General features: G+C 33.6%; 2 protein-coding genes across 2 annotated transcripts; both read left to right on the top strand.

The window, feature by feature from the left end:
* The first annotated feature begins 328 nt into the window (after nucleotides 1-328).
* Nucleotides 329-5550, top strand: LOC149489880 (collagenase 3-like). Its single transcript, XM_089715084.1, has 6 exons — nucleotides 329-392; nucleotides 919-1081; nucleotides 2608-2656; nucleotides 2829-2915; nucleotides 4181-4312; nucleotides 5323-5550. The coding sequence occupies exons 1-6, from the start codon at nucleotides 329-331 to the stop codon at nucleotides 5548-5550; spliced, it is 723 nt and encodes a 240-aa protein (XP_089571210.1).
* Nucleotides 5551-8850: 3300 nt separating this feature from the next.
* On the top strand, nucleotides 8851-14242 carry LOC149489879 (matrix metalloproteinase-19-like). Its single transcript, XM_089714658.1, has 8 exons — nucleotides 8851-9057; nucleotides 10262-10394; nucleotides 10672-10773; nucleotides 11075-11240; nucleotides 12068-12119; nucleotides 12380-12469; nucleotides 13614-13745; nucleotides 14040-14242. Exons 1-8 carry the CDS (start codon nucleotides 8971-8973, stop codon nucleotides 14229-14231), a joined length of 954 nt encoding a protein of 317 aa, XP_089570784.1. The 5' UTR covers nucleotides 8851-8970; the 3' UTR covers nucleotides 14232-14242.
* Nucleotides 14243-17255: the final 3013 nt, after the last annotated feature.

Below are 17255 nucleotides of genomic sequence, written 5' to 3'. Positions count from 1 at the left end.
TTTTTTATTGGTAAGCACTTATTTTATTTACTTATTTCAAAAATATATTAGTTATTCATTTAAAAATGAATTTTTGTGTCTAGTAAGTATATAATATAATATAAAATGAATGTTCGTACTTCCTTAAATTTATTCTTTAAAATCGTAAACTATGCATCTGATCATATATGACGATCTTTAGGAAAGCGCTATGCATGAGCGCATGAAGCTATCTGAGTTGGAACAACCTTTCCTCGACAGTGAACCACAGGCATGCACACTGCACAGGTACTTGTCTACAGTTATTATTAACGTTTCAGGCGAGCTAAACTACAAAACCAAACATTGGATGTCATTGAGCAGATGCGCGTATCGCGACGCACAAAGGCGTTCCAAAAGATACAGTATTTTTGGTAATTTCTGTTATATTCTTGTAATTCAAATCGATATAATATGAGCTTAATTCCGCTTTAAATTTAATTTAGGTGTATCCACACACAAAAGATTCGCACGTAACAAAAGCTTGGTAGTAAGTACCTAGATTTATACCTATAGCTTATGTAGATGTACAGCACGGCAAAGTTCATCATCATCATCATCATCAGCCCATATACGTTCCCAATGCTGGGTCATGGGCCTCCCGTAAGGGATCGGGCAATAATCCACCAAGCTGTCGTCGAACTTTTTTGATTCTTCGACATGCCGGTTGAAAATTAAATTGAAAAATCAATTTATTTACTGCACGCCCTAGCCTGGTCTCGAACCCCGGTCTTGTCGATTTGAACTTTGAGATCCTCACCACCACTCATTTAATCAAAATCCATTCAGTAGCCTTGGATAATTCAGTTTAAACAAATATGAGAACATAAATATCACACTAGATATCTACTTATTCCAAATTCTAATATGAATTTTGTATAATTCATTTAAATCTTTCAGGAAAATGGCCTAAGAAATTCATTCAATACATGATAAAGTACACACCGAAGATGGATACTCGTTACGTCGACTCTATGATTGCCATGGCTTTCATGATATGGTCTCCCTCTTCTGGAATTACTTTTGTTAAGAGAGACAAAGGACCCGTCGATATAATAATTGAGTATGATATGCGCATTTAATATTAATATCACTGAAGAGGACCTTTACTTGTTATTTAAAAAGTAGTTACTGAGATTATCATGTTAAATAGACAAACAATCCGCTTAGCTTTATAATATTAGTAAGAACATATAGATAATAAAATCCATTCTGGGTTCTATTTTAAATACAGTGTGTCTGTCTGTCTGGTGGGCACTCACAGCAAAACCACAGGACCGATGTGCGAATCAAAATATGTAGTTCAAAGGTAAAATTTTTGGCTGTGTTTCAAATTCAGAGTGATATAACGTAATAGCATCTAGCGTCACGGTTAGCTGAGTTGGTCAAGCATCCGCCCCGGATTGGCGTGAAAGGATGTGGGTTCGAGTCCCGCCTTGTGATCGATTTTATTCTATTATAAATTTATACGTTATAGCATCTCTACAATTTTTGGAATGCCTTATGCCACCGGAAGGAAGTTAGCGCGGAAAGTTTTTTTTTTTTATTATTAATATCTCAAAAAATTGCTCCTTAAATGCTCCATCAGAATCAGTAATTGCTCCACTTCTATAATTATTAGTTTATTTATAATTAATTAAAAAAAAATACAAATACTGAAAACTCGACTTCCCTATAGAATGAAAATTCGTGTTTTAAAAAAAATTTGTATGTATTTCAGTCGATTGTTTCATGTTTCGCTGTCAAGTTGCTATCGTTTGTGTTAGCGGGAACTATGCGGGTTTTCCTTTGAAAACGCGGGCGAAGCCGCGGGCGGTTTCTAGTAAATAGTCTATAGAATATATCGCTGCAGTGCTGATACATGTAAATATGGCCCTTATGCGTCGCAACGACAATTGATGACGTCACAGCGCAGTAGTTAACTATGCAAACATAGTTTTTCAGTTAATTATTGTAAAAATTATCAAAATTAAATATTTTTTTTTGTAATTGATAGAGCAAATCGGGAGCAATTTTTTTGTAAAAAATTTTTTTATGAAAAGTGAATATTTTTCATTCTATAGGGAAATCAAGTTTTCAGTATTTGGATTTTTTTTAATTAATTATAAATAAACTAATAATTATAGAAGTGGAGCAATTACTGATTCTGATGGAGCATTTAAGGAGCAATTTTTTGAGATATTAATAATTAAAAAAAAAAACTTTCCGCGCCAACTTCCTTCCGGTCCTTATGCCACAAATATTTTGTTATTTTACTAGATACCAACCTAAGACTAAGACCTTTTAGGCTACTTTTTATATTCGGTATCCGGTCGAATAGGACAAGCTAGCGTTCGTAGCGGTATCTTACAACTATAGTAAGATAAAACCTTTTTTTATGTATTTCCTATTATTATCTATCTTTTTGCGGGCGGGCAAGAGATGGCATGCAGAGGTGAGAGGTCCTATTATAAGGGTTTTGCTTTTTTCTTTTTGGATCCGGAACCCTAATTATGAATAATAATTTATATGGGATTTGATTCACATCTTTACCTGTGCGAGCTGATGTAATTCATACCAAAGCATGCTCGACTCCCGATTTTTTTTCAGGTTTGGCAGTTTAGAACTTCACAAAGGTAAAATTGTGTTTGCGAATACGGTACGTTCAAGTCAGTAGATACCAACTAATGATATTCAAGAATTTATAACTTAAATATTTACTTTTCCCTTTTTTTTCAAAACTAACTAACTAGTTACGTTAACAAAATTATAAAAACTTACAAAAAATCTGATACATTAATAAGTGTGAATTATTTTTCATTACCTATCAGAATCATGCACAAATTACCAGAATTAGAATCAATGACGAGGTACCATGGCGCGAACATTTCAAATCAGATGCACCGAGCTTTTTTCAAGTAAGGACAGTGAATATTACCTATATAGCGTATAATTATTAATTACTGAGCTTAAATCGAGATATACTACTGTTGGTCTTAGCGTGATGATATAATATAGCCTATGCCCTATACCTATAGCCTTCCTCGATGAATGGGCTATCTAACACCGAAAGAATTTTTCAAATACGACCAGTAGTTCCTGAGATTAGCGCGTTCAAAAAACAAACAAACTCTTCAGCTTTATAATATTAAAGTATAGATCTTAGTATAGATTATGATAATATTAGTGATGAAAGGGGATTTTATCAAATGTTAATCAACCGGAGAGTTGAGTTCTTATTTTATGTTCTAATAAAGAAAACTAGGATATGAAGGCCTTTTTACATACGATGCCAATGTCATCTGCATCGGTATAAAGCTTATTTCACGCTACACCGTGCAATAATGGATATTGCACGGTGTAGCCTTTAAACGCGGTGTCTCGTCCAGCCCCCGGACGTGCACGGCCAGTTATTTTCATAATGTTTATGTCGTGGCCATATCGTAGGTTTGCTCAATTCATGAAATTATCGGTAGATTGTCTATTGGCCACATCATGATGTGGTTTGAGCAGATATATGATAAGAAATCGTTTCTCGATATGGCGAACTAAACGCGCGGTTTTTTCATGAAATGATCAAAATTCTTTGATCATATCGTAAAATAGTTACATTAATTATTGGTAGAGGCGCTGCAAGCGCTGTGTTTATGTGATAAGATGGCGGCCGCTTGCGAAAATTTTATTATTCGTAGTAAAAAACTTCATAGTTAATTCATTTAATTACAATATGAAGAAAGTCATAGCAAAGAATTTACGACGAAGAGTACTATGGAAACTGCGGATATCTTATATTGAAGAAAAAATGCGTCAAAAATCCTATAACTATATGTATCTACTATATTATTATAATTGATTCTTTTCTAAAAAGCGATTCGCTTCTGTCATTCGCCGGCCGCTGCCGCGGCACTAACTTGAATGACAATAATCAAATTCTATAAATATTCAGATTTTTTTAAATATTTTGTACGATCTGGCCAAATGTGGATGACAATATCGTAAAACATTGACGATGTAACGATGTGGTCAAACTATGTTGGCCACATCATGAATGGCGACCATTTCACGAAATGATCAATCATTTCATGAAATGAGCAAATTTACGATATGGCCACGACATTTCTATATTCGTGCAAGTGCAACTCGTTAAATTATTCGGATATGCACATGAAACTTACCGTTTCAGGTCGTCGCCCACGAAGTAGGCCACGCTATTGGCTTGGGTCACACCGATGTCGTGGGTGCAATGATGTATCCCGTGTACGATTATGGAAGAAAAATATATACACTTCACGAAGATGATGAACGCGGCGCTCAGGTTAATTATTTTCTTCTCACAACCTTTGACGTCACTACAACTCGTCTTTCGGTTTGACATATCTATACAGGGCGTCCCAAGAAGTATTGATGAACTGAAGCCAGGAGGTAGAGGACCTAGAGGGCTATCCGAATCACCCCCATGTATGTTATGCGATTTTTCGTAGTTTCGGAGTTATGACTTTTATCATGTTAATTAAATTTTTGCACTTACCACATTTCATTTCAATTTTTCGATTGAAGCCTTCTGAATAATAAAATTAAATTTTTAGGGTATCTACCTGATGGATAGAGCAAGTTTTTAAAAGCCAAACGGAAAACTTTTTTTATGTGATTTTTTTTACGGGCCCTTGAAGTTGTGAACTTACTGGATAATTTTATCTTTCTTGGCATTTAATTCTTTTTTTTTATTCCATTCAAAGATCTTACGATAGTAAATGTTACCATACTGAATTGGCCTATCTTTCAGCTTAGCACACAAAAAAATCAAGCATCTACCGCAATAATTGACGTCACCATGAGTAAAAATCTCATCGTACTCGGCGATAAGTGAAAAATTGAAAAAAAAAGTCATAACTCCGAAACTACGAAAAATCACATAACGTACATGGGGGTGATTCGGATAGTCCTCTAAGTCCTCTACCTCCTGGCTTCAGTTCATCCATAATTCATGGGACACCCTGTATATTCTGTATCACTTTGATATATCTATATTATTGCATCTTTATATAAAAAAGAAAGTCATGTTAGGTAAGTCAACACTTAAACTGAACGGATTTTAATTATTTTTGGTTCCTTTATTAATTATTTGTGTCCACTTGGATAAGGCTACCTAATCACTTTTATTAAATCAGAAACTTAAATAGCGACGAACAGCTAGTATGTTATAGGTATTTCTCCTCTCAACTGCCAAGTAAAACTTTTGATAAGTGGAACTAGCGGGTCATTCATTTTAAAATCCACCTTTTTTCTAAGTTTGATAATTTTAATTTTTAATGAATGTTGTTTCAGGTCGCCTACAACATCCAGGTTGGTTTAGTTTCGTATCCAGGCAAAATCTTTGAGGACGATTTGAGGAGTAAGATGAAACACGCATTTGGGATAGATATCAGGGATCCTAAGGATATGAAGTTTGTGACACGGATTGGATACGGATATAGGGATACTGGATACGGATACGGATATGAAATTAATTGGGATTATCCGTTAGTTTCGGATTATTTCGGTTACGGATATTAAAATTTTAAGGAATTTCAAAAGTAAAATACAAATACCTAGCTAAAATAATGGTTTTATTTATATGTTACCATTTGGTAGAAATTACAATCAGTCTGTGAGTTTTGAATTACAATCAGTGCGTATTTAAAATGAAAATTATTTTAAATAAAATATATTGAGGGATATCTTATGTACCTAAAATAAAACTGTAATGCGCGCGGCTTGTGTGTCGGCTGCGCCCGGCCGATCAAAACAACAAGTCATAACGGTAGTTTTCCAATTTACAGAGCATAATGCGACTCAGTGCCGCACAATAAGGATGCCGCGCTGTCACAAATCTGCGCTACTCAAATTTAGGTATTTAAGGCGTTACCCGGCAATTTCGACTATGTTCAACCTCTATAAAGTCTGGTCCAACATAAAGCACAATACCGAAAAAAATATATAAAATAGGATGGTCTTTGATCTTTAATTACTCGCGAGGACTTTTTTCCAAAGTTAATAGATTTCTAGAAAAAAAATGTGCCGTGGTCATCGATTTTTCCGCAAATACCTACTCTATAAACTTCGTAACCTGCTGACTTAGAGCTCTGAAAATTTTATGTTTAATAAATTATCAGTTACACAACAGTCCCTGACGAGGATTTTTTGTTTCACTGATTTATAGTATCTTTTTAAATACAAAATGCGAGGAAAAAAGAAGGTGCAGGGGGAGAGGTTTGAGATCCGTCAAGTACCCTCAAGGTTATTAGCGCATGTATAAGCCTTAACGTCGCAACGTGGTTCGCGGGAACATCACGCTCACGTAAACATAGCGCATTCCATTTTATAGACCATCTTCATACTTGATATTATTTTTAATTTTTAAATTTTATTGAAATTGATTCCAGAACATTAGTTATAACGAATTTTAAAAATTCATTTTCTTACTTTTATTAGTAGGTACAATAATTATTATTCTGATAAGTATGTTAGTTAGTAACTAACTTAAAAAGTGTGAGTGTTTTACTAAACCTCTAGGAATTGTATGCAATATCTAAGCTTTTTAAGAAATGTTTAAAATACTTTTTTAAGAATTATCATACATATTATGTTACCAGCAATGTATTAAATCCGGCATTGTATACAATTCTTAGAAAATATGCATGTTATTCCGAGATACGGTCGGAATTAAATAAATTAGATTCGTCACATTGTCCCCAAAAACCATGAAATTGACACCCATGACGAAAAGATGTAAAATTTTCGTCGGCGCCATCTTGGATTTTAGTTTTAACCTCATATTGGTTAATAGCTACCCTAAAAACCATGAAAATGACACCCATGACGAAAATATGTAAAATTTACGGCGGCGCCATTTTAAATTTTAGTTTTGACCTCATATTGGTTAATAGCTATCCCAAAAACCATGAAAAGGATACCCATGACGAAAAGATGTAAAATTTTCGTCGGCGCCATCTTGGATTTAAGTTTTGTCAAATTGCTTTACCCCACCAATCCGTTCAACAACCCATAAAAAAGGGGATCACAGTCAACGTAATTTTTAAAACATAATTTTAAATTACAAATAATCGGAATATGAAACTTATACAGTTTACTCTTATAAAGTATCAAATATTTCAAATCACGAAAACGACAGTGCACGCACAATAATCTTTTTCTAATTCGTTTTATTTTTTGGGACGAGGAGCGATACACCCGTCCTTCCAAGAGCGCTTCTGAGCGCGGTCTGACGACCCGCGAGAGCAAAATGTATGAAGAAATCGACAAGTATTTTTAATTTAGCTAATAATTGAAATAAAATTTTGCTTTAGATACAAAAAAATTATCAGAATCTATAAAGGACTGTATATCCCTCAATAATTTATAGGTAAGAAGATAGATTAGGCTTTTAATTTTCTTAAAATGGTAAGATAACTTTTTACTGTGATGTCGCACTTGCATTGAGCAACAGCGGGGTTATTTTAAAATTTTCTAGTAATTAAACACCTATTTATTGGTTTTAATTTGGTTTTAATGATCATCATGTTAATCAAATTTTTCACTTACCACATTTGGATTTCAATTTTTCGATTGAAGCCTTCTGAATAATAAAATGAAATTTTTAGGGTAGCTACCTGATAGATAGAGCAAGTTTTTAAAAGCCAAACGGAAAACCTTTTTTATGTGATTTTATTTTTTTACGGGCCCTTGAGGCTTGAAGTGGTGAACATACTGGGTAATTTTATCTTTCTTGGCATTTAATTCTTTTTTTTATTCCATTCGAAGATCTAACGATAGTAAATGTTACCATACTGAATTGGCCTATCTTTCAGCTTAGCACACAAAAAAGAATCAAGCATCTAGCTCAATAATTCACGTCACCATAAATAAAAATCTCATCGTACTCAGCGATAGATGAAAAATTGAAAAAAAAACGTCATAACCCCGAAAATACGAAAAATCGCATAATATACATGGGGGTGATTCGGATAGCCCTCTAGGTCCTCTACCTCCCAGCTTCCGTTCATCACTACTTTTTGGGACACCCTGTATATGTATTTGAAGGTTGTCCGAAGTGATTCAATATCATTCTAACAGCTGTAACAACAATCGTAGTGACTTTGAAGAATTTACCTATCCCTCCTTTTTTTATAGTGGGGAAATCTTCCAAAGATACCCACGGCCCCCGGGGATGGAGCCGTGGGTTATGTCGGATTCTTACCGACTAAAACCCTATCCCTCCTAAGACGGTATCTATTTACTTATGGAGTTCCCCCAGATAGTACTCGTCGCAGAACGTGTTCTGTGAGTCGATTCGACGAGACGATCCGTGGATTCTGGGAGCATCTTGCAGTTCCTTACGGTTCGTATGAAGAATGCAGAGTCAAACCGCTTTGTCCGGATACATGGAACCAACATCAACAAACTACAACAACCTACATGAATATAACAGTTTTGATTTGTTTTTATAATTTCTAATCTATCTCTTATAGAGATTGTGTCGTAAGGACTACAAAAATCAGGGCACCAATGAACTCTTTTCCTAATTTTTTTTCACATCAAGCTTTTTAAACTGGTTCAGTGTCGTGGTACCTGATGACCTGTGGAACTAGTCCCGCTCTTATTTATGTTCCTGAGCCTAATGAAGTAATGAGTATTTCTGTTTATTTTACTTTCATTTTATTATTCACATTTATGAGTAGTTAATAGGTATAAACTATACGCAAATATTTCAAATTATCCTTGTTATTTAGTTCCATGATATAACAGTGGTGTTATTATATGGTCTGGGTCAAACAAATTGGATTCGTCATAAACAGGGAATCTGTTATTTACAAACTTGTTTTGTAGGAGGAAAAATAAAGTAAATACGCGTCGCTTTGACTTCTTTCTGTTTACATAAATAAGACTGCAGCTTTGTATAATACCTAGTTAGGTACAGACCTCTTGAAATCAAACATGAGGTTATTACTAGTGACAGTGTTAGGTGTTTTATGTGAATTCAGTCTCAGTTTATATATTTCATCGAATGATAAACAATATGCGGTGAGTCATACATTTATGTTAATCAATTAACTGGGATCGTCTGATGGTTTTTAGAATTAAGAGTTTTCAAACTATGTATTCTTTGTTGGAAATTCAAAATAAAAAATAAAAATAAAATAAATGGTCGAAATCACGTAGAAATCGACCTTCTTTTTCTAACATGTACTGCAATATTATACGAGAAGACGAGCCACTGATTTGACGCATTCAAATAATTGAGTTTTTACCAATGTTTTTACAGCATTTTCTTGTCTGGAACATTCAACTGTAGAACAATAATACACAGGTTACAGGTACAGGTTCTACAGAACCCACTTCGGGCACGAGCTCTCATAAGGTTGCCTAATATATTATGTGTATTTTTCATTAATTGTCATTTTAACCCTTGTGAGAGAGACAAATAAAGGTTTTATTTATTTATTTATTTTAATAATAATAAAAATTATACCTTCAACCGAGTCCCAGTAAGTACAATCAATACTTATCTATATGAAATGGCAGAAGCTAAAGTTGCAATTTTTTAAATAAGATATATATTTTTTTTAATGTTTTCATTTATAAGCTTTTGAAATGATCAACACAACATAATCAGCTGTTATAGTTACATGTTTGTTTATCATATCTTATATATAAAAATGAATCGCAAAATGTGTTGGTAAGCGCATAACTCGAGAACGGCTGAACCGATTTCGATAATTCTTTTTTTATTATATTCCTTGAAGTACGAGGATGGTTTTTATGTAGAGAAAACGTAAACATGTACCACGGGCGAAGCCGGGACGGACCGCTAGTACCTAATAAGTTCATATAGGACTCATAAAGTCACTAATTAGTTATTTAAGTAATTACCACGGATTCCACAGATTTCAAAAAAATAAATAATGTAACGTCAAGTAAGTCACTAATATTATTGGTCCCAAGAAGCTTATATCTAATACACTGGAGATTTCAGTATGAACATTAACTTGTAACAAGAAAATATGACCTTGAATGACGCCTGTATGTTTTTTTATCCCTTTCACACCCACTTGGCAAGTTAGGCGGCTGAAATCTCCAGTGTATTAGGTATAAGCTTCTTGGTTGGTCCACAAGATAAAGGCTATCCTAATTTGGGCACCAATGTATCTTGAGTTAGTACTTTTTAATAGGTATGCCCAATAAATGGTATCTATAATTATTAAAATAATATTCCTTTATATCACAGCGATACTTGGTAGACTTCGGTTACCTGAGTAGAAAAAGTTTGAGCTGCAGTAATGGACACTGCAACGTTGACGATTCAACCTTCGCGAATGCCCTCCGATCTTTTCAAAATTACGCAAAAACTTCAGCAACAGGTAAAATTGTTTGACAACTGTTATTGAAAAAGTTATGAAATTACAATTAAGTAGTTATTGAAAAATAAGCTAAACCGCCTTCTTATGGTCATGGCCTCAAAATTTTAGTGGCACCAACCGGGAGGCAATAGCTTTGAGATAAAAAAATAATCCTCAAAATCGGTTTACCCAGTCGAAAAGTCTGAGGTAACAAACCCAAAAAATACAGTCGGATTGAGAACCTCCTTGAAGTCGGTTGAGAATAGAGTGAGATTTTATTCAATTCTATCCGTTTTAGGAACACTAGATAGCTCAACCAAATATTTGATGTCTCTGAGTAGATGTGAAGGCAAGGACATCTTGAGGGGTAGACGCCGCTCGAAGAGGTACACAACGAATGGTGAGTTGTTAACTTATTTCTGTTTAAACACTGTTAACTTATATCCGTACTAATATTATAAAGCTGAAAAGTTTGTTTGGTTGAACGGACTAATCTCTGGAAGTACTGTTTCGATTGGCCTTTTTTTATTCTGAATCTACCACGTTTAGGAAGGTTATATTTTAATATCAATTAAATAATCTTCCCCGATAAACGGGGCAGAGAGGCAAACGCTACGTTATGTTGAACTGAAGAAGCAATGACAAATGTTGCATTAGTTTTTCTTTGATGCGTTATTGATTTATAAGACCTTCTCTTATAGGACATTGGCCCAAGAAGCACATCACATACAAGATCACCCAATACTCATCCACAATGAGCAAGCAAGAGGTGGATTCGTTAATATTCTTAGGATTCTCCGTCTGGTCTGAAGCAAGTGGAATCACTTTCACGAAGAGAGACTCAGGGCGCACCGACATAGAAATTAGGTAACGAATTTTTACAGTCAGAAACAATAATATGGTCGAATAAGACCATCATTAATTAATCTATTAACTAGTTGACTGGCCGGTTGGCTTGGTTGGTAGTGGCCATGTGTGGCCATGCCTTCCAAGCCAGAGGTCGTGGGTTCGATCCCCACCCGGGGCAAATATTTGTGTGATGAACATTGATTCATAAGTTATCTCAACCATGTAACAAACTGTATTTCTGTGTATGTACAATAAAGAGTATTCATTCATTCATTCATTCAGATGTTTGCTCTTTGTCTGGGTGTTAATTATCTATATAAGTATTTATTTAAAATTATATTATTTTGTATGTTTATCAGCCATCTGGTTTCCATAACACAAGCGAAAGCTTAGTATGGGATCAGATCGTGCCGTGTGTGAAAATTGTCCCGAAATATTTATTTATTTAATGTATACTAATATTATAAAGCTGAAGAGTTTGTTTGTTTTTTTTGAACGCGCTAATCTCAGGAACTACTGGTCGTATTTGAAAAATTCTTTCGGTGTTGGATAGCCCATTTATCGAGGAAGGCTATAGTATCATTACGCTAAGACCAACAGGAACCACCGTAATATCACATTTAAACAATTTTATGAAGTGTAATTAAAAGAACTCTTATTATTATTAATTAATGTGTATATTTAAAATCAACATATGCACATAATTGCATGTTACTCGCTCTCCTTACTCTTCAATAAATCGAAATTAAAACCACGTTTATTTCCGCTTTATTTCTAACGCTAACTTAAATACAATTTTAAGCTCCACCACTAGTTCAAAATACAAATAAACTGCTTTATTTCAGATTTGGTAATTTACCCGCAAAGCCTGACAATAGAATTGCGTTCGGAAACACGGTACGTATAAATCTACTACATATATAAAAATAAGTTGGCTTTTCCTTCCTGACGCTATAACTCCAGAACGCACGAACCGATTTCCACGGTTTTGCATTCGTTGGAAAGGTATCGGGCTCCGTGAGGTTTATAGCAAAGAAAAGGTGTGTCTGGTGGCGAAACGGAGTTCGCCCGGTTTGCTCGTTATAAAATAAATATCACTAAATTTGTTTTTTTTTTTTTTTTTTTTATTGAAGCCTATTCTGATTTTTATTTTACAGAAAACAAAACATCAAGCCAGCGTTATAACATTAAATGACGACATACCATGGACACAGGATTTCACTAGAGGAGAACCTAATCTTTTCCAAGTATGTTTAAGTGTTTTTATTAAATTAGGCTTGCGATCTGTTGACGAATGTGTAGGTTCTTCTAAACTGTATCCAAATTAATTAATAAAAATCTTGATACTCTTTCAAAACATTAACAAACTTTAGCGTTGGCGTCTCATTTTTCACAATAAGTAGGTAGTACCTTCTTATCTACTGCTGCAAGTTGCAAGCTGCTGTACTTAGATATTTTTAGATTAGATTTAGGTTTTTCTTATCGGGAATTCCTCTTGGTATTTCATAATTCATACCTACTGAGATGTAAGAAAAGTTCAAAAAACCCATTCTTCATCTTGGGAAAATTAATTTAATAGTAGAATTGACATTTGAGAAATATCAAATAACTATGTATTAGGTAATTAATTTATGTGTTGTATTTTCCTGTTAATCATATTATATTAATAGCAAAGTTGCGGTCGGTATAGGTAGGTACTCTAAACATGATGAGGATCAACAATTTTTAACAAAGAAATAAAAAAAATATTTAAGAAGTTAATAATAATTATTAATTAACATTATGAATAAAATAATAAGTTGTTACCAACAAAAGCAACATACAACCTTCTTATCACCAATTTTGATGCGAAAAATAGACCGTACCTTATAGTAGGTAACAAGCTAAATTTAATTATGAAATTACAATTCACATATAATCGCTTTAACCTTACACTTCAATAAATACTTAATAATAATTATAGAAAGTCAAGATTCAATCGCCAAAATCCATGAAACTCAAACTTTGCATTATTATTTTTAAACGTCACAATTTATAATTAGGTACCTAACTCTTGTGTCACCTGTTTTTGTGACGTCGTCTATTTTTTTTGTTTTCTATTAATCATAATATATTCAGTTCTTGTTATGTGAGCTGGTAGAATCTTTATAACTTTCATTTTCAACAACTTTATTTATATAAGACAAAAATTTCATTAGTTTGATGAATATGATGTATTTTCCAGTATTTTCTGAGCATTTAAACCTGAATCTTGCTTGATGTATGATTAAAGTGATATATACGTTTCAAAATTACACAAGTGAAGTATCTATATGTATATTTGTTTAGAGAGGTACATACTCATCCAAAAAAAATTAATTAACATTATATGATTTTTTTTTATATTTTCAGACAGTATCCCACGAAATAGGCCACGTTATTGGTATGGGACACACCGACGTTACCGGAGCTATGATGTACCCTATTTATGACCTTGGGATCAAAATATTTTCACTGCATGAAGACGACATACAAGGCATTAAGGTAACCTCTTCATTGATATATGTATTATACAACACTTATATAATGCCAAATTTTAAGAAAAACTATATTCAGATCCGAAACTTTAATTAATAGTGCCTATAGGATCTAATTAAATTTCAATGAAAAAATCATACATTTCACATCATCCCCACAGTAATACAAAAGCAAAACATAGATAGCTACTGTAAAATAATCAAAATATACTAATGCTGATATTACATTGATCATTGAATAAAAAGTGTCTACTTTCCATATACCAGTACAATATCTTATCAATTACTCTTAAAATTTCAGGATAACTACAAAGATCTGAATGTAGTATCGTACCCAGGTCGGCCAATATACCGCAAAAACTCGAACCAACTCAGGAATAACTATAACAACTTTAAAGACAGTTTCACAAACACATTTAGAAATACTTTCGGAGAGGATGTGGACATAGAAGACATAGATTTACCCAAAGATTGGTTCTCTGGTGGTTTTTAAACAGCCCCTTTTTTGTATGGTTTAATGACATTCGAAAAGCATTTATTAGACTATATCATTGATGTAAACAGCCCCCCTAGACAAGTGGCTTTCTATTAGCGTAAAGTTGAATAGAATAGATTATGAATGTATGAGATTGACGTAATCAATCGTCGTCGTCGTCGTAATCAAACGTCAATCTCATACATTCATAATCTATTCTATTCAACTTTACGCTAATAGAAAGCCACTTGTCTAGGGGGGCTGAAGTGTGTGACTCACACATGATGTTTTAATTAAAATAAACGCATTTAAAAACAAATAATATGGATATGATTCATAGAACATACAATTTAAAGTCATTTAAAGTACAGTTACATAACTATAGGGAAAATTAAGGAAAAATATACTATTTCATAATTCGAATGACTGTACAAATGCATTTAATATTATTTTGATATAATATTATAAGAAATATTGCCATTTCCCTAAAATATTGCATTTCTATAAGCTCTTTAATTTTATGTTCATACTAGCTGTGCCCGCGACTTCGTCCGCGTGGAATAGTGACTGTATAGTAGTTACTACTTAATTTTTGAAGTGAAAACTTCTTTAGCGGCGTTGAGCACTTTTTCTGTAATGGGTATAAAATCTTAAACTCGCGTCAGGACACGTGACCTGATCGAAAAAGCGTAAGACGAATACCATTCCAAAATATCAAACATGCTCAACGTTAATAATCAAGTATTCACTTCTGCCGGCACTCCCGGAGTGCAAACCGTCTTTTTTATTGAATTGAAAGGAAAAACACGTACTACCATAAATAATACAAAGAACTGTTAGTAAAATTTATTACTAAACTGAGCTAAAAAATAAAAAAATAAATACCTAATTAATTTTCTACGTAAAATTTATTTTTAGGCACCAGAGGGGAAGGGAGCAAATTTATTTTTCTTCCTTCCTTGTATGGATGTTTTTGATAATAAATCGTGAAGCAACTGAGCGCCGAGACAAACGTCAAAACGCAAAGGAATAGAATCCGCTATCGATACTAATAATTGACATAAGCGTATGATGTTTTGCTAAGGATTTGTTCACCCTACCAACGACGACGACGACCACAAACAAAATTTTCATCCAGTCGCAATTTAACAAAATAGTGCTAAACACAATTAGAATAAAATATTAAAATTTCCTGTCGTTCTGGTGCTTGGATTTATTTTTTTTTGAGATCAATGAATGAAAAAATAGATTTTTCGTAGAAACGATAGCTCCTAGAAAATCGAAAAAAATCTATTTTTTATTAATTGACCTCAAAATTTTTTTCTTCCGAGTACCAGTATGACGGGAAATTTTAATATTTTATTTTGAACGAATTTGGTCTGGATGAGAATTTTGGTCGTTGTCGTCGTCGTAATTTTGGTAGTGTGACCGAACCATTACTAAAATGTGATGAGCTTATGTCAATAATAATTAGCGATAGCAGTTTCTATTCCTTAGCGTTTATTCTAATCTCTGCCGTCTCAGCCTGCAGATCTTTCCTGTCTCACGCCTGTAGTAACTAAACCGTTTAGACCGTGCAATAAAAATTAATAAATACCATTTTAAATATTTATAAAAATAAAAAAACAAAGTCGTCGGAGCTGCCATACCATCATTATCATATCATATATTATATTTGTTTTTATAATGGTACATAATTTTAAAGATCGTCGGGAAGTTTGTAAAATTATTATTTATTCCTTTACATTCGTTGCGTTGCTTTTTTTTAATTTTTAAATTTTTAACTTCGGTTTCTTATTTTCAAGTAAGCGAGACCTACCTCCATTTTACATTCCTACATCATATTGATATCTATAAGTTTGTTGCTCCTTGACATCTTTCACGGTTACGGTGCCCGTAACCGTGCACAAATTGTAATGGACCACAGTGACAAAAGAAGTGGTATCTTTAGGAAAAAAAATTGCCAAGGGCCAGGCCTATGTGGCTTTGAGTAGAGTTCAAAATTTCCAGTGTGTGGCTATCCTCCCGCTCCCATATCCCCCTCTTCTTTAATAGACTTTCAACCCATTCCCTTTCCACCCCTAGTAAATGGGATAACCGATTTTGATGTAAACCATATTATCTAATTGTACCTATATGTACACGTCATATCCTGTCGTTTGATGCTCCATTTGGTTTATTTATCTAACCACTGTCACCCCTAAAGTGCCCTATATGTAATAAACGGATGAACCGATTTCGATAAAACATTATTAATTTTAATTCACACGTTGCTCTTTCATATTTTGATATATCTACCGCTTGAGTATATTATTTGACAACATTCCATTATTGTTCATTCCCACTTTTACCGCTGTAATCTAATAGAAGCTGTAATGGATAAACCGAATTGGATAAAAATATAACTAATATTTTTTCCCACATTCCCACTTTTACCCCTATAAAGGTATAATAAATGGATGAACCGATTTTGATACACTTTATCTAAGAACCAGCGTCGGAAAATATGCTGCCTAACATCAAAACCGCATCTAATTCGGATTACACACACAACACACATACACATAGCGGTCAAACACTTATCACCCATCTTTTTGCGTCGGGGGTTAAAAATATAATACGACATAATTTAAAGGACATTTTATGTAGAAAATTTACCTAGAAGTAAGCATAATTCTAATTTGACCCCTCCCCCTACTACCTCAGCTTAAGTTAAATTTTTAACTACAGTTTTGGGTTTGGGATCGATTTAATAATTTAACCCCTGCTAATTATTTTTTTTACATATTTTCATTGTACAGACATCACTTTTCTAGAATTTTATTATATGTATTGATGATTGATGATTGATGATTGACCACGCGCAAGGATACTAATTTCCACTACATCGGTACATCCTCACGCAAATCGTCAATTTTTATTAACATTGAATCTGTTAATAAAAAAAAATCAAAAGATAACTGTACCTTATTTTATTAAAAAGCTACTAACAAATAAAGTTTTATCAAGAACTAAAGTGACCTTCTTTGGGCGTTTAATATA

This window comes from Colias philodice, chromosome 3, assembly GCF_061535455.1.
Source record: "Colias philodice isolate Cphi_HAF_F1 chromosome 3, ilColPhil1 Martin Lab GWU primary, whole genome shotgun sequence".
Taxonomy (NCBI): Eukaryota; Metazoa; Arthropoda; class Insecta; order Lepidoptera; family Pieridae; genus Colias; species Colias philodice.
This window is presented reverse-complemented; position numbering and strand designations above follow the sequence as displayed.